General features: G+C 35.1%; 1 protein-coding gene across 2 annotated transcripts in view; it reads right to left on the bottom strand.

Annotated features, from left to right (window-relative positions):
* LOC126975955 (serine/threonine-protein kinase unc-51) overlaps positions 1 to 19,441 on the bottom strand; it is an 87,543-nt gene that overhangs the window by 11,901 nt on the left and 56,201 nt on the right. Inside the window, exons 6-10 of one of the 2 annotated variants that reach the window (XM_050824080.1) lie at positions 13,783 to 13,919; positions 8,772 to 8,864; positions 6,620 to 6,730; positions 2,818 to 3,050; positions 819 to 929 (exon numbers count right to left, since the gene is read on the bottom strand). In XM_050824080.1, coding sequence (XP_050680037.1) covers positions 819 to 929; positions 2,818 to 3,050; positions 6,620 to 6,730; positions 8,772 to 8,864; positions 13,783 to 13,919 — 685 coding nt within the window. The remainder of the gene's footprint in view (positions 1 to 818; positions 930 to 2,817; positions 3,051 to 6,619; positions 6,731 to 8,771; positions 8,865 to 13,782; positions 13,920 to 19,441) is intronic. The other variant, XM_050824081.1, reaches the window with a different exon arrangement.

The raw sequence follows: 19,441 nt of genomic DNA, 5'->3' as shown, positions 1-19,441 counted from the left end.
GGTCGCGCGTTATATTCGTTAGACAGTCGTTGAAATTATGGATCTGAAGTATTAATTTTTTTTATGTAATTATTATTTTTGTGTATGATTGCGCAATAAATGAATATTGTATTTAACCGCATAAATGCTAGCTATGCTTTTATACTGATAAATAACGCAATTAGTGCGAAATTATTCCCTAAGCATTGCAAAATATGTATTCAAAAAATTCACAACGTTAATGTTCAAGTTATCACTTCTGCGTGTCTTGCGGAGTCTTCCGGAGTGCAACCCGTATTTTTTTTCACTCTTCACTTAGTTTGTGTCGTTTTGAATATAATTCGTAAATAGTGGGCGTGTAAAAGTAGTTAAGGCAGAGTAAGCAGAAAACACGCAAACATGGTGTTTTTAGACAAGTTTTGTGGTGAATGTATAGCATTTTGAGTTATGAACACTACTTAATCCTGTTACACATATCCTTAAGTCTTATTTGTAGGTTTCTAATGCTTGCTGCTGGTTATAGTTAACACTGCACATTTCTTTGAAGTTAAACAAGTTTTTTGGCATGCCAAAAAACGTGACAAAAAAATGCGTCACGCCATGGCGTGACGCATTTTTTTGGTACTTCTCTCAGAAAACTTATTCTTATAGCTTGCTCTTTTTTGTGTAGGTTCATTTATTCAGATTAGTAGTGAATAACGAGGATTGTAAGCATATAAACTGTTTTCCACCCAAGAATTTTGAAAATATTGGCTTTGTTACATAGATGGCGGGCCGGCAGCCGTGAATTCATATCGCTCAAGGTCGCTGGCATTTAGTGTCGCCTTAAGTAAGCTTACCGTTGGAGGAGAGAGTGAGCCGATGTTGGTTGTGTTCCGGTTGTGATCGGAGCGAAGGACGTCGATGGGCTGCGAGCGGGGAACGTTGGTACCCACGTTCACGGCTGGATTCTGTAACGAATTGATGTTACCTTACAGTGTGCTCTATTATAATTGGACGTAATTCCAGAAGAAAATTCCAAACCAAAATCATGTCGAAATTGAGTTAAGAACACAAAACTGGTCACGTGAAAAACGTTTTTCTGGAACTACGTCAAATTTTAATATATATTTTTGATACGACGTATAGTTTCCAAAAGTTGTTTAGTTTAGAATGGTCTTATGTTTAATGATTTTTAACCGACTTCAAAAAGGAGGAGGTTATAAATTCGGTTTTATGTATGTACACCGATTACTCTGAGATTTATGATCCGATTTACGTAATTCTTCTTTTGTTTGATGCCAAATAGATGCCATTTGGTTCCATAAAAATTTTACATAGTTTGGGCTTTTTTTCAGCAAATTCATTCACGTGGTTATTCTTTTTCAATTAAAAAAACTAATATCTTTTCTCATAAATCTTAAATATACTGCCATTGTCGTTATTTTATAATGTATTATATTATGAAGTTCGCTCCCTCCCGGCTTCGCTGTAAAAGCCTTTAGGGCTATCAGCACCAGGAGGGTGTAACTTCCCTACATTGGCACATGAAAAAAAATTGCATCGAAACTGCAGCCATCTATTCTATTAGGTACGCTGCAACTTCATCACGATGGCGATCAATTTAAATACATGATAGATGGATAGATAGCGCTAGTGATAGCAAAAAATTCACATAACTTACTTATTAAAACAACACTTGAGTATCGTGTTGTAATCATAGACTACCCGATCTTATTTAAAGGTAATCCTTGAACTTAATTAACGAATAAGAATTTCTAACCACACAATTAAAACAAAAATCGGTATGCAATCAATTCGGTCTACAGCAATAGTTAAAAACTAAAAACATAATTAGCGCCATCTAGCGACGGTACGCTACGAGCGTAAAAATAACGCCATCTCTCAGCCTGGGTACACTAATTTTACAAAATAAAAAAATCAGTGGCACATCTATCTCAAGTATATAGTGTATTATCTATGATCAGCACAGAGGAGTTTTTAGTCGGTAGGGGGTGTTTACACCCGAGCCCGACATATGACCCCGTTTTGAGGTCTACGGTAAGTAAATGTATTTTCCTCCTCTCCAAAAATGAAGCTCATAATTTTACTAACAGGAGGCACCAATAAATGAATATCTTATGTCAAAATATCTTGCCACAGGGGAATCAACAGACACCAATTTTCCAGATATTTGAAACTTTAATGTTTTTTTAATTGTTAATTGTATTTATAGCCAGACAATGGTCTGTGTTCACAAAAAAAAGTTTTTTTTTCTATTTTTATCTTTGTTATAGATGTATTTGATTTGCTGCTTTGATGTTGGTTTTAATAGCAGAAGGTGCTTTTGGCACGGTTGGTGCAGCTGGTCCCATCTGAGGGGTTGGTCCACGAGGTGGCCCCATTCCAGGAGCTCCAACCCCTGGAGGCACACAAGGCGGTAATCCAGGTCTGAGGCCCTTGTAATGCTCCTCGTTTGCTCACGAGTGAAACAACTAATCTATAATATGTAGCACTACACCCGGACACGTCTGCACTCAACCAATTAGAACGATTAGAACTGGCCTTCCGGTGTACTGTGCATTCGTTATAAAGCACTCAACGTCAAACTGTTAATGTCACTGTCTATGTCGTGACAGTGACAATGATAGTTAACATATACTCTGTTAAGACTAGATGTCAGTAAACTACAGCCCTTACCATTACCAACTGCAGTGACAAGTACACGTGTATTTGCTATGATGTGTGTTGGCTGCATGCCAGACCTATGGTTCACCTTGCCAGTCCTCTGTTCCTTTTGATATTATTTTCCGGATACTGTCCAAGCGTCACCAGTTTCCAATAACAGTAAGCACGTACCCGCAGCGGCGTCATGAAGTCTGGCGGCGCGAAGTTGTCGTTGGGCGTGCGAGGAGAGCGCGGGGTGCGGGGCGGGGTGCGGGGCGAGGGCGGCGACCTCGAGCGAGCCCGCGCGCGCGCCGTGCGGAGCTCGAGCGAGGCGGGCCGCGACGACTCGCCGCAGTCGGCCGTGCGCTCTGGCTCCACCACTACGAAGTCCTCCGCACCCGCCCAGGGGCCTTCCGGCGATGTGTCTGTAATTTTTTTTAAGTGAATCCTCTTTAGGCTCATGAGGGTAAAAAATTTATGAACGAAACGCAACAGAGCGTCACGAAAATGTGGGACGTTTCTGTTCAAGAAGAGGAGGCGGTTTTGATGACGTATGAGAGAAATATTACAGCAAATCGTCACGATTTTCGGATACGCACCATGTTGTTAATTAGGGAACATTTACTTTGCACCCTATAATGTGGCAAAAAATGAACAAATGATTTGTTACAATGAATAATTATGTTATTGCTATTATGTTTAGTTACATAAGGATACTTTAGCTTCTTTCATAAATAATTATTTAATAAACGAAGAGAAAAAAAAATCTAATGATATATCGAAACCCCAGACACACCCATGTCACCTTACATTTGATACGCTATAGTGATAAATTATAATATTCATTCTAGACGGGACTTATTTAAAAGATAAATTACATCACAACTAAAATTAATGTACGATATTTATAGATTATAATATTTAAAAATAATCATTGAGTTACACAGACATAATAAGCATTGTTAAAATACAAATTCACAACATTAGTTAATTACAATAATATTTACAGCGTTTTAGATGAGCAGTTTTCTTGACCGCCAAATACATGACACTGGTGGCACGGCCCACAACACAACGAAGGTCGACCGGACACATCTCACCATATCGTGTTCGAGCCAAATACAAAACATTAACGTTTACGAAATAGTTTATTAATAGCTTATACAATACAACTATGACGCCCGTTTTGTTTTAACTACATATTATTAATAATAATTTTTACTGACGCACTTTCATAGACATTTTATAGCCCAATACAGTTAAACTGTATTGTAGTCTAATTCAGGTAAGAACGCACATATATAGCCTGACGACCTGTATAGCCGAATGGTTAGCGATCCTACCTACTAAGCTAGAGGTCCCGGTTTCGAATCCCGGTAGCTGCAAGCATTTATATGATGAATACGGATGTTTGATTCCGAGTCATGGATATTTAAATGTATTTATGTATGTCTATATGTATTTATGTATGTTTAAGTAAGTATATTGTATTAAATATATCGTTGTCTTGCAACCTTATGGGTTACAGACTATATATGCTTAATTTGGGGCAAGATAATTTGTGTAAAAAGTGTGTCAATATTATTATTATTATATAATAACTCAGCTGTCACTATACAGGGTGGTTTTTTGAGAAGGGCGGTGATGGCCAAGTCGGAAACTACTAGATTTAGAGTATAGTCGTGAAAGGAGTCATGCCCTCGATTGATAAGAAACCAATAACTGCATATTTAATTTTTTAAGCGGTCTTGTACTTTTGGCGAAAATAGACCCGAATGACTTCCAAAAAAAATTACATCCTGTATTATTGAACCAATGGACTCTGTTCTTGACAAGGATCAATCTTTGCAAAGAAATATATTACTAAAAATGAAAGGAACTACCAATTTGTCGGTTTTATTCTTTTAACACGGAATAAAACTCACCTCCTATTCAAACTTTTTGTTAAAATCTAACTTTTTTTTGGTGATATTCTATCGAGAATGAATACTGTCATGGTATATTTGATACCATGCAGTATGGTCATTAGAGAGACGTATAAACTAATGCATTTGATTCAACGGAAACCATTTTGAGCACCTTATTAGTTAGATAAAATGGGAGATATGAAAAGCAATTTGTGAAATTTTTCTATTTGCTTTCAGCCTTTTTAGTAACACATGTCTTCCAAAGTTAAAAAATAAAAAAACAAGTTTTTAAAATATTCTAATAAACTGTACTAGTAATAACAATAACTGTACAACTCTCAAATGAGGTTGATCTATTTGACTTGTCAAATTACGATTGAAAAATCATATTTTTCTATTATAAAATAATATAAGTAATATAATTAGTTTTCTGTGTGGAGAGTGCCGCTCATATTTTTAGGCACCGATGAAGGATGTCAAGGTGAATCAGTACATATAACTATAAAAATGTCAACTCTGACACTATGGAAGCTTACCGTGAGATTTACTGCTGTCGTGTTATATGCGATGTATTTTTGTACTGTCTGTTATAAGAATGTTAAGCAAATGACCATGTCTTTACAGCCACAAATAAAGGACCGCAGTAGGTGCTTAATAAGTAAGGTCCCACCATCGTATTATGCCTAAACTCGGTAAGGTTTAAAATGACTCTTATTAGCGGCCATCTAAATTAGCGATTTCTTTGAAAGTTGTAACTAAGTGAAGCTTCTGTACCATTATTTCTTTATTCTGTGACTCTACTGGTGATTTCTCTTTGTGTGAGTGTGTGTCAGAGATCTCTCGTAGTCCTGACACATAACAGTATTTATATTATTATATATATATATATGTTTAAATGCATTGGTTACTACTGTTTCAATACATGATAATTAAAAAGTATTTATTTTATCACCGTGTAGTTAGTTACAAGATTAGAGTCAGATATATTGTATGCGGACACCACACCATTAGAGATTAGTCTGTTTTTATAATTAGATTATTTAATTACTGTTTAGCTTTACATCTACAAAGTTGCATCCATCTAACCAAGCCTTTGTAACGAAATTAAATATCAACATCATATTTTCTGTTTTTTATATATAACAATAGGATAAGAAGTAAGTTGTTTTGTTATATAAAATGCTTTTAAAGTAATTATATTTGAATGTTCACATAAATCATTTGACAAAAATTAACATGCCTAATTTATGGTATCGCTTCGTTGATTTTATAGTACTTCCTATCAACCATAATCGACCGTGACATGTAGTACTTACTGTAAATGTCGGGCATAAATTGTACCAAATAAAATGATATAAAAATCCAGTTACAATTATTATATAATACCATAATAATATAGGTAATCTAATACTATATAGACATAAAACTCTATAAATAGATTTAATACTATATAAATTAGAATTTAGACACATTAAAAAGCCCAATGAACCAATATTATTAATATTTAAAGCAAGTTCAAAAATTCAGACAAGAGTCTTTGTCTTATTAGTAAACGCAGTGTAAAGTTACTCCAAGTTTAAAATTACTTTTACTTGTCATGTAATTCTGTAGTGACACAGGTAACATTAAAGACAAAAAAAAAATTAAATTTGGAATGACTTTACACAGTATCGGCCTTGCAAATAAACTTGGTATAAAGTTATAACTGAGAATAAACCAACAATATGCAAAATGTTTACAAATAGACATTTTTCTCATGATTGGATGTATTATTTGAACGTATAACATTTCCCGCGTTTGACATTTGAAAAACTTCAGAATTATAATTATTATATTGACGTGTTGTCAGCGATATCGTAAAAATTTTGCATACACTTGGTTTATTCTCAGATATAACTTTATGCCGAGTTAATTTGTATAGTGCACATACGTATATCTGTTTTATACACAGTTATAGTATAGATAGTCACGAAACACACTTGGTAACGGATTACGTTTGATGCACCTTCTAGAATACGGCCGCACTAAACCTTGGCTCGATAGTGTGAATCGTCTTAAAGCCACAGAGTTGTATAACGTGTAATTACCAGTAGACGTGGGCGGTGTTTTCTTAGTAGCATGAGCCGTGTTTGTTGGCTGCGGCACTTGTGTTGCTATCTGTACTCGCGGCGACGTCGACGGTACCGCGTTATTCGCCTCTAGAAACACGAAAACACTCTCATAAATAAACCAGTACAAATTAACAAGCTCCGATATCCGCATATGCATCTCTATATGTTGTGCATTGTGCATGCGTCGGACAACTGATTCGAATCGAGTAATTTATGATATAGTGAACATGTTGTAGATCATAACCCGGTCGAAGTACCGCTAGATAAGTCCATGCGGTGTACAGTTCGCTAAATAATAATACGTCATTCAATATTGTCTCCTCGGGTGCAAAGACATTGTTATCTGTTTTACTAAGGTTCTTGTTACATCATATTTATTTGTTAGAGTTAAACTTTGAAGCACCGTCGTATTAATGCATCCAAAAACATATAGAAAAAAAAAATTGTGCTACTTCAATTGGACGTAATTCCAGAAAAACGTTCCAAACCACAATCATGTCGAAATTGAGTTACGAATACAAAACTGGTCACGTGATTCATATTAACGCACTGACAGAAAATGGCAGCCCTGCTGTCACTCTTTAAATGACATCATGACTCAGTAGCCCAACCCACATGTATGGAATACACTAATATTTATTAAACTTTAAACACGAATTCCTTAAAATGTGATGTTTGTGGTTTGGAACGTTTTTCAGGAACTACGTCCAACTATAGGCGCAAATAACATTCTTATGTAAAAAGCAAATTAAGTAAAATTTCTAAGTTTTAAAAATTGAATAGCGATTATGTCATAAATTGAAAATTAAATCACAATTAAATTGAATTAAGTTAAATTACAATACATACATAATTAAATTATTAATTAAGTAATAATAACATAATAATTAACTGATTCTGTAACTGGTCAAATATCTGGTCGGACAAAAAGGATTAGTCAAAGACCAATGCATAACGTTTTTCGGTCTTTGAATTAAGAAATTATGTCTTATCCTCGGAGAGACCGATATGAACAGTCAAAAGTAAACAAACCTACATGCGACGCAGCTTCAAAGTTTGATTATAAAATAATGTGAATTTGGAAAAAAGTTTAGCTTGAAACTGTTGTGTATCTTAAATCATTTTTGAATAAATACAGGGGAGCGAGTGAAGTAGTCTACAAACTTATAGCGAACGTTTCTTAGTATTTAAATATATATGATACCGTCAGATGAATGAATTATGTTAAAATTGTTAACTTAAATAAACACAGTGAATTAAGCGAAGAAGCTAGTTAAATAAGTAATACGTGATAGAACAAGAACAAAATAATTTATAATACAATATTAATTTAAGACATCATCGTTGAAACACGTGGTATCTCAATCTCATTGTTTTAGTAGAGTAATTTCAGCCTGCAACTAAACAAATGTCACACATTCGCTGCCCGGGTGCAATGAATGATGAACACAGATGTTAAAAGGCATAAAAGGCATTTATTTTCTCAAAATTGATTCCTTTAGAATTCCTTTTGATGTAATTTCTAATAACTACTAGATACTACTTCTACTACCGCTTCGGAAACAAATGGCGCTCTAAGAGAGAAGAAGCGGCGCAAGAAACTCTCCCAGCATTCTCTTTTGCGCTCTTTTTAATAAAAATAAACAATATTGTACAGTCATTTCTATCGCTATAAAATAATCACAATCTAGTCCCAGGCTGTCCGATCATTTAGATATTCAGCAGTGGAGTAATAGGATTTACGACAGAGCCATTTTTTTTTAAAACATTAAAATTTATTTATAGATAATGCCTGAACAATGGCTGGGACTTTATCATAGAAGTGTATACATTTAGAATATTAACATCGATAGTACAATGGCACGTCACTACGCCGTAAGAGCAACAGATAGTGCGCACACACATAATTATAGTATATCGTCGCGCGGGCAGCGAATGTTTGATATAAGTATAGTAAACACAAACTGTAAACAACACCGATAAGCTGATGATGAAAATGAATTACAATGACCAAACATAAAGCCAAGCGGGTCAAGCGATTTTTATTATGATCCTATATAAAGTTAGTCACAATAAGATTAATAGTTCCATAGCCCGACCCATGCATAAGCGATAGAAAATGTAATACCCTGACTGTCCCAAGACTCTTGAAGAATACAGTTAGTTTGAGGACGGCATTCGATTTCGCCCTCCAATATGTCGGGCAGATCGCAGTCCAGACCTAAACAACATTGAAACCATAACCAAGTAGTTACTGATATTAGCACTAACACTTCTTCGACGTATAACAATCATGTCATAGCCGTAGTTTTGAAACGCATCGCGAACTTTGTCGCAACTAAACTGTATTGTGCTTAGATAATTTATATATCTAGATAGAGTCTCTTACTGTTGGGCAACACATGACAAGCCAGGAGGTCTACTCGCAAAATCGACAACGACATATTCGGAACGATACGATAATACCCCAAATATATCGTACCTAGGGTAGGTAACAAACACTCTAACAAATGTTCGTATTCCATATCGTTTATCGTAACAACATCGTAACTATAGACTAATATTTTGATTTTTTTACGATGTTAGAGTGAATGAATTATGCGCAAACCTTGAAAAACTAAATATTATGTCGCTGTTAAGTGTCAAAAGTCAATACATAGTTTAGGCGCTAAGGACCATGCCAGACTCTGCACCGCCAATTTACATCATTTACACATAATTTAAATATTCAAAAATTATGTAATGAATATAATATGACCATTTAAAATTGAATAAATAATACAAGACTTCCGGGTAATAAAATGTAAAACAAAGTAACTCAACCCATCTCGTCGACTTCCTATTTCTCAGGCGGCCATTTGCATTACTTTCTACGCATAAACGATCGACAAAATGACTTAAATTACTTGGTAGTAAAAAAATCCTGTTGAAAAGTAAATCACATATAATTATTTTAATAATATTTAGTAAGTATGTATATTGTATGGCAAATATATCTATACAACTTGAAACGATAATAGCAACGACAGCCTAGAAGGTGACGTTGAGTTTATCGTAAAAGTGACGTTTGATTATTTGTCAAATTCGAATATCCGTCTGTGACATTTTAAACTAAGAGTAGGGTAGGACCGATTAAATCGAATAATGTTTCGTCCGTTCAATCATCGTTTCTACATTGAATACGATGTAACTAAGAGTAGGATTCGACACGACTAATGCCACGATATATCGAATATCGATTTTAGGAGTAGGCCCCCAGGTCTTTTACAAGCTACGTCAGTACACTCGCGATACGTATGTCACTATGTTTTGGGGCTTACAGTTTGCTATTTTTTTGACATGTTCACTGAGCTGTCTCAATCTATCTAGACGTATAAGTTAACTAGGGTTTTGTGATTTTCCTGTTATTAAAAAAAATAAATTAAACCTTTCTGAATAAGACTGTCTAATGTGTTACGCCACTCAAGATTCTTGATTCAACCCACAATTATGTGCGGTATTACAACTACGCTCGTCACATTGAGACATAAGACGCTGAGTCTCATTTTCCCGAAAATTTCACTAACACATCACTGCTTCACGGCAGAAAAAGGCGCGATACGCCGCTCTTTCAGAACATAATATCTGTCGGCACAGATGGCGCTACATTCTAGATCGACTTAATCATCAATTATTTATTAATTTTAAATTTGATAATTTACTGACATCAATTGTTTTCTTTAATTAACCCTCGCTATATCAGTGCAACTCGCACTTAGCCTGTTTTTTATCTTTCCGAGCATGTAATAAACACGAGAGTACTATGTTATTTTAATATCTTCAAATATGTAGTGGTAATGAACTCTGAAGTATTATCATTGTTACTATTTGCAGGCCAATAGTCCCGATGAACGGAAAAACGATTGCATAGTCGTACTAAAAAAACTACGTGAACAAAAACTTGATACTAGATAAACCATCAAAACAGGAAATATAACTTACAAAAAGTTCGTAAAATTATTGTCACCTCACATATGTGAGTGTGTACCAATGATATACACACTAGCAACCGCGAATTACGAGATTACTTTGTCGTTTTCGAATGGAGAAAGTTGTTTCAAAAAATATTAAGGTCAATTAGTTAGTATTTGAAGGATTGTAGAAATTTTGTCAAATTGCAGAATACGTTTCGCAGAAAAGACGAGAACAATGGTATGAATGTTAATACAATGATTAGAAAGCAAAGGTTGACAAATATATTGGGTAAGTATGATGTATTCATGTTTGTGTTTTAAATACACAAAACATAAGACTAACCACATGAAAACAATGCCTCATCGGTTACGTACTACCGTCAAATATATCAAATGATATAATAAATTTTTGTTTTGCTGCATCCAATTGTGAAACTTGGTTGCATTATAATTAAGTTTATTTAATAATTAATAAGTTGTTTTGTATGCCGAGAATAGTTCGGCAGGCATCCTTCTCGATGGCCTAGGCCCTACACCATTGAGTTACAATATACTTGCGGGTAGTCAAACAAAGCGTGCGAGAGAGAGGAAGCGAATCTATAGTTTCTGTGATCGATTTTGAATGACGAGTCGTTAGCAGACAGCCACGCTTGGAATCAGCTTCTTATAACTCGAGCTAACGACGAACTGGCAAATATTGGTCACGCATTATCGTCTATACGCTTTTTTATTGAAAAGGAGGACAAACGAGTCTTGCAACACCAGAGGAGTCACAGAAGGGCGGCCTTTAAGGAAGGTGTACGCGCTTTTTTTGAAGATACCCATGTCGTTTCATCCCGGAAACACCGCACAAGGAAGCTCATTCCACAGCTTTGTTGTATGTGGAATAAAGTTCCTTGAAAACCGCACTGTGGAGGACCGCCAGTCGCCACACATCCAGATGGAGGGATGATATCCTAATGTGTGGCGCGTCGTGCGATATATATATATTATATCATTAAACGGGCAATTCTTATATAAATCTATTCTGTATAATATAATTAAATTTAATAATTCTGAAATGAAATAATAAAATTTAGTATACAGGGGATTTCGGGGACAAAAAATCGATCTAGCTAGGTTTCCAATAACATTAAAATGCAAAGGTAAATTTCGCCACTATATACAATACTATAATAGCTCAGATCACCCAGATCGGGAAAGCAGAAGACCCCGGCTCGAATCCAGATGTCCTATTAGTTTTTTTTTATTCAAGTTTTGTACATTCTTAATAATCCGAGCAAGGATCGGTCGTCCAGATATTTATAATTATATGGCCAAGACCATTTTCTCTTTCAAGACAATAATCGTATGTGTTAATTAGGCAACACCGGGTCGCTATTACTAATCGAGAAATACAGGAAAAGAGGTCGTCGTCTGTGAGTCATTACGACGTATTTAACTTCATATGATAATGCGCATAACAAATCGACATTCATTGTTCTGTATTTTCATTGATGTTTAAATTAGTGCATAATAATTATCGTCCGCGTCGTGACATTTTGATAATATATTCGGCCTGATTCTAGAAAATATGTAATTGGGTGTGTTGCGTAAACGTGACCTCCTTTGAGATAGGATACTTGAATCTTATACTTAAAATTATTGTGCCACAAGTTTTCATAGTTTATAAAGAAAATATCAATAAAATTTTCATGATAATTTTGTTGAATTCCGAAGGCACATGCGGCCACTTGAAACAAACATACACTAATATTGTTTAATTTAATAAATTTCAAAGTCATATTGAGCGAAACTTTAATTCAAAAATATATAATAACATGTTCTTATATTACATTTATAATATTGCTTTTTTTAAGAGCGTTTATTTTTCCGATGCTCATGGATTCGACGGTTGAGTAGAAAAAATGTTCAATTCAATAGAGTTTTTAAGTGCCTACGTACAAGAAAAAAAAAATTTGACTTCATCCAAGGATCTAATCCACGGAGTTTCAGTGCCGAACTGCCAATACCATCTTGGTGTATGTAGCTATTGAAATGAAAAAAATTAACCCACGGAGACTTAAGGCGACACTAAATACTAGCGACATTGAGCGATATGAGTTCACGGCTGCCGGCCCGCGATCTATGTAACAAAGCCAACATTTTCAAAATTCTTGCGTGGAAATCGTAATATTTTAACAGGCGCAAACAGTTTATATGCTTACAATTCTCATTATTGATTACTAATCTGAATAAATGTACCTACACAAAAAAAGTACAAGCTATATAAATACCTTTTCTGAGAATAGTACTAAACAAACGCGTCATGCCGAGAAAAAATTTGTTTAACTGCAATGAAAAGTGGTAGTTCAAAATAGCTCTGGAGTGTTAACTTATAACCAACAACAAATATTAGAAACCTACAAATAAGCCTTAAGGGTATGTGTTATATGATAAAATAATGTTCATAGCTCCAAATGGTGTAATTTCACTAATAAACTGTCTAAAAATGCCTTGTTTGCGTATTTTCTACTTCGCCTTCCATTGCTACCCTTCGCATTAATGTCTATTGTTTAAAGGTGGTAGAAATATATTAATGCATTAGCATATTTTATCAAAATGCATATAACTTTATCTTACCACGTCATCGTTATGTATATGTAACTCTCGTATCACAATGTTAGTTGCCACACTCCTCCAAAACGGCTTGATCGATTTTATACGTATATTTGGTAGGTCTGATAGTTAATGTACAAAAACTTTTTTTGCATTTTTTATGTTTAAGTAAAAAATTTATTGAAGTAGGCGTTACTTTGCGGAAATCCATAATTATATAAATGATTTGAGTTTTCTTTAGTGTTAATTCCGCCAAATTCTCAGTCTCGTGCCAGGTTTTGGCGAGACAACAAGTCCTGAAGATGCCTCCTGTAGAAGCGAAACACGTGTCGAATTGTTTAAAGACAAATATTGGCGGAATTAACACTAAAGAAAACTCAAATCGTTTATATGTTTAAGTTATATATTAAAGTAATAAACGTTTGCCGGATCAGCTAGTAGTAATATATATAAATAAAATATCAAGATGAGAAAATGATAACACTAGATCAAAGTATACTATGGATAGCGAGCTGTGACGTAATCGCTCATCTAATGAATGACAGGCTCTACAACAAAATGAGGGTAGTATAAAGTTTTCCTACTCACTTGTGATGGAGGTGGTGCGTGGACGTTGAAGGAACGGATGGTTGAAGAACACCTCAAAGGGCATCCTTTCACGCGCGTTTCGGCGCAGTAGACCAAACAGCAGGTTGCAGAGCTCCGGACTGGTGCCACCAGGCATTCTTTAAATACACAATCAAATATAAGCTCTTTTCCTTGCCACTTTTTTTATGGTAATAAGGGACGGGACGAGCAGGACGTTCAGTTGACGATAATTGTTACGCCCTGCTCATAACAATGTAGTGCCGCTCAAGATTATTGAAAACCCAAAAATTCTGAGCGGCACTACAACTGCGCTCGTCACCTTGAGACATATATGTCAAGTCTCACGCCAAGTAATTTCAAAAGCTACGGCGCCCTTCAGACCGAAACACTGTAATGCTTACACATTACTGCTTCACGGCAGAAATAGGCGCCGTTGTGGCATCTAGCCGGCATCCGGTGCAAAGGAGCCTCCCACTGGTACCTTAAATTATTTAACTAAAAAGGTACAAAGGTAAAAATGGAGCCAAAAGTATGATATGCAAGACAAAACTTAAAACAAAGAAAATCAGAGTTTTGATGACAGTCAGAGTGATGATGACGAACATGAATCACGCGCTCGTAAATTGACATCTCTATTTCTCATTTGTTTTTTTTTTATGATATAAATAATGGAATGAGTAGAACCGCTCATCAATAAGCGGGTCATCTACTACTACTTTTTTTATGAAAATAAGGGACAAGACGAGCAGGACGTTCAGCTGATAAACCCCAAAAATTCTGAATTGCACTACAACTGCGCTCGTCACCTTGAGACATAAGATGTTAAGTCTCATTTGCCCAGTAATTTCACTAGCTACGGCGCCCTTCAGACCCAAACACAGTAATGCTTACACATTACTGCTTCACGGCAGAAATAGGCGCCGATATATACTTGATATCTACCCGGAATAGTGATAAAGTCTCAACACAAAATGGCACAAGTATTTATCTAATATGTATCTATATATATCTTCTAGTATTAAATTACGTAAAACCTCCTTCATATATTATGTAAATACAGTTTAGATATTTTGCAAAAGTAAACTTTCCCCAATTACTCAGAGAGGTTCGAGATGGTTAATATTTCACAATTTCTCCAACAATTTTTTTACAAATTAAAATACGATGTTTGATTTATCCAGTACCAATTAATATTAACATTAAATTTTGTCATTGTCTTTGTATTAAGTAGTTATTTGACATTGTTACTGTTCAATGTGTTTACCACGAGTTCAAAGACTCGGCTTTTCAAAAACAAAGACAATGAAATCACTTTTTATTTTGCAGAGATTTCATTGACATTCAAAGGTTATGAGGAGTCATCAATTTGGCGGGTACACTTCTTTAACGTTTTTTGTTATGTTTTATAATGTTTCTACTATATGCGAAACGTTTCCCTGACCTATTGTAAACAATTGAAAACACACAACGGTTACTGTATGTTAAAATAAATGAGTGTCGCTCAAGGTTTATTTACATTCAGGATTGAGACCTAAATCACCACTAAACCAATTTAGATAATTATGTAACTTATAAACAGCTAGATCATTCTTGACTGATGAGAACCGTAACAAATAAAGGGCATGCAATATCCTCATAGTATGGAGAAGGAAATGTAGGTACTTGAGTCTAGAGAAATCTTAGGGTATAAACAAATGATCGGATTTTGTACGGCCGAGCCGTCGGACGCGGTCGAGTAGCGAACCATATTTATTTATTTAAAGGTGCTCCAACAACATATACACAATACACTCTTAAACTTAAATATTGCACAAAAATAGTTCCAGTGTATGAGTCAATTACAGGTGCACACAACATAAATGGGAATCATTTCTATTGGGCACTTATATAACACAGAGACTTATACAGTATATAAAAAAATATGATGTAAGTAATTAAAGAATCACTATACTATAGTTGCAATACCTTACGTTTAAATGCTATGAGGCTATCGCAAAATGGATCATTATTCATTTTAAGAAACTTTAATCTTTTTTCATAGTTGCTTCTGTTGCTTATATTTCTATTCATAAAACATATGTGCTTGGTAAATGAGCGATTGATTCAGTTCAATGCGATCCCTGTGGACAGAATACTGACGGTTCCAGATAAGGTACCGAATTATATAAGTATATTCGATGGAATGTGGTATAGTCCACACAAAATTATTATTACTACCGTCCGGACCGTACCCGATACGACACCGGACCGTACCCGGTACGACACCGGACCAATTGGTGCGAGGCGCCATCCCACGCCCACCTGACGTCCGATGGTCTGGCCCTACCATATCCAACCCTGTGTGTGTAGGCGATAAGGTTTGTCTGCCTGATAACGATGACAACTAACTAACTAACCAGTAATTAAAACTAAAATCGCAGATGCGGAATACTAATGCAAACACTGGATTTGGAGGAAACAATCTGTGGTGTCAGAATATGCTACACAATCACCTACGCGGGCAGCAAGTGTTTACATTAGAATAAGATTTTATTTTTCAAGTAATACGCTTAGATAATTTATACAAAAACATATTGAGGTTGACAGTTAACACAAAGTGACATACAAATCGCGAGTGTAAAACGGAGCTTGTCATGCACACTAATAGCCGTTCCCAATATTCAGTCTATCTCATAATTGAGATAAGAATTGTGCCTACGTTGACTTTTCTGTCCTAATAAACTTGTCGACGGTAACTCACCTCATTACGCTGTCTGGCAATGAAACGACGTATAGCTTACCAACGATAGAAGTTTGAATGGAAATTACAATTCATGCGTCCCAATATAAGGCAAGAAGAATGATTATCGGATATATTGGGACAGCTTCAGATTATTGACAGCTAATTACTGACAGTAAAGGTAGTAATTTATCTCTATCTGTAGTATATTGGGAACAGCCGTAAATTAATAAACCTGGCATGTTTTCATAGGTTGTCTAACAGCAAGAGGCTCTATCTAGACGTATAAATTATCTAAGCTTTTGATTCTAAGGTAATATGCATTTGTTTATATTCGAAATATCTGGATTGTCGTGTAATTGTGACGTCCGAGGTATTATAAATAAATTACGTTGTAGCGTATGATATGTTTATCAGCGGTCTCAGAGTAATGTTGTCGTGAAAGCGCTGCTAACAGTGAGTTACGACTCCGCTTATATACGTTATACTTTCGCCGATTACAAATATCACTATAATAGCATATAATACAAAAACATCCTGTTATGATAATTGACTAAAGGTTTGAATCACCGCGGGTACATTGTCGATCTTCCCCGTTATGTGTTCAACTAGGGGTGACCCACTACTTGTAATTCGACCATAATTCATAAAGTTTAACGTTAGTGAGGTTTTTTTCATGAATTCGTACATTTTGGCTTTTGTTTGACTTTTTAAGGACACAAATTTGTGGGAGCCAGAAGTGAGGAAAATCATTTAAAAGGCAACAAATTGTAATGATTGAATTATTTAAATTTCGTGCCAGATTTTGGCGAGTCAACATGTCCTGAGGATGCCTCGTGTAAAGGCGAAACACGTGTCGAATTGTTTAAAAGACAAATATTGGCGGAATTAACACTAAAGAAAACTCAAAACATTTGGATAATTATAGATTTCCGCAAACTAACGCCTACTTCAGTAAATTTTCGTAATAATTTGTTACAAATACAACGCAACGTAATATGTATATTACAAGCTCTGTGCAAACTCTGACACAAACAACCCTGTGGACGTACGAGTTACCGGTTACTTGATGTTAAGTGATCACCGCACCCCACATTATCTTGCAACCACGGATCATAGGATCGTTGCCGCTCTTTAAGAATAGGATATCCGCCTTTTTGAAAGCACCCATGTCGTATCGTCTTGGAAACACCCTACAAGCAAGTTTATTCCATGGGTTGGTTGTACGTGGACGAAAATTCTTTAAAAAAAAAATTAAATCTTCAATTTTTGTTTTATTCTGATAAATGCTTAATGTTTGTGTGATGTTAAATAAAAAATATGAACAACATTGTAGAGAAACGCCTGACATCCAGATGATGGGGATGCAGATGATATCCTAATTTGTGGCGTGTCGTGCGGAGATGGAAATGGCGGCAGGAATCAGGTGAAACAGCTCATCGGAATAAATGCGGTAGAAAACACACAATGAAGCGACGTCTCTACGCAACGCCAAGTGGTCCAGCCGTTCATAGAGCCATTGTATTATCAACAATTAGAGCAGCTCCATATACTGATTAGCATTAAAATTTAAAACTACTACTTCATCCGCATTTATTTTCAATGAACACTTCACTCGAGATAATAAGTAACAATTTATGAAGAATATCTGGGTAATTATTAGATTGCCCTCGATTACATATAAGTATTTCATCCGTAGTTCCGTGAGTTGAAACACGTGTGTACTGGGAACAAATAATAATAAGAAACACACACTGAAACCAAATTAACTTTAAGATTACGAGTTGTGCGATATGACTTTTAACATCGTTATTTGATTTTCTAGAAATGTTTTAAATGTATTAATATGTAGGTACTATAAATATAAACATGAATATGTCTGGCTTGAGTATTTTGACTTGAGTACTGATATTTATGAAATTTTGTATGAAAATAGTCGGAGGTGCTGTGATGAACAAATGCTTCTTTTTATCCCAAAGTTTCCAAGTAAAGGCGACATAATTGTATACTACGCGGAAGAAGACTCAGTAAGAAGTTTTTATTTAGTATATTCTTTTTATATGTTATAACCTAAATGTATTACGAAATTCAAATGAATTGTTAATGATCGTTTGTGTGGTAAAAGTTATTATAAACATAAATGACTTTCTTAATGATGCGACCGCCCTTAGGATGTTGAATTATAAGTTTTAGTGATATTATATTGTAACCATATTCTTATGAAAAAAATGATGAGTTTCTTGGGCGCGTTCTGAAGCATACTTCTTCGTATGCTGTAATAGGTGGTAGTAGTAGGTCGTTGTTTTAACCGACTTCAAAAAGAAGGAGGTTCACTATTCGATTGGTATTTTTTATGTATTTTCACCGATTAAACTGAGATTCATGAACCGATTTACGTGATTCTTAAAATCTATCAATAGGTAGCACATACAAATAATAGTATTTTATTAATAATAAAAGTATTAAGGTTTGCATAAGAGGTGTATTAAATTAAATCTTTATTAAGTTATTTTATACTTTTTCGTTTTTGAAGTCGGTTTTTTTAATTGACCTTATCCTATTATTAATAAAAATATTAGAATTAGTATTTAAGTTATAAGTTTAAAACATTGGCAATGCAGTAATTTAAAATCATTCGTAATGTTCGCAAACGAATTCATTAACACAGTTGACACGCAATTTAAAAGTAGCGTACTTCACGGTATTCCGTATGCGATTGTTTGTAATATAATAAATGCTGTAAACTGACTAAATAATACATTTTCATGTGTGTTACGTTCTGACATAAAATGTAGCTAATAAAAGCCACTGTGAAAGGGACAGATATTGAGCAATATTATCAATGACAAGCGATAACTGACCTGTATAAATACCACTGGACAGGCTGTTCATGTTTGATAGCAAATTTTTTATGCCTATTTGAAGCGCCACTCGCGAGCG

This window comes from Leptidea sinapis, chromosome 38 (genome assembly GCF_905404315.1).
Source record: "Leptidea sinapis chromosome 38, ilLepSina1.1, whole genome shotgun sequence".
NCBI classification, from domain to species: Eukaryota; Metazoa; Arthropoda; class Insecta; order Lepidoptera; family Pieridae; genus Leptidea; species Leptidea sinapis.
Note: the sequence above shows the minus strand (reverse complement) of the source record. Positions and strands in the feature narration are given on the sequence as shown.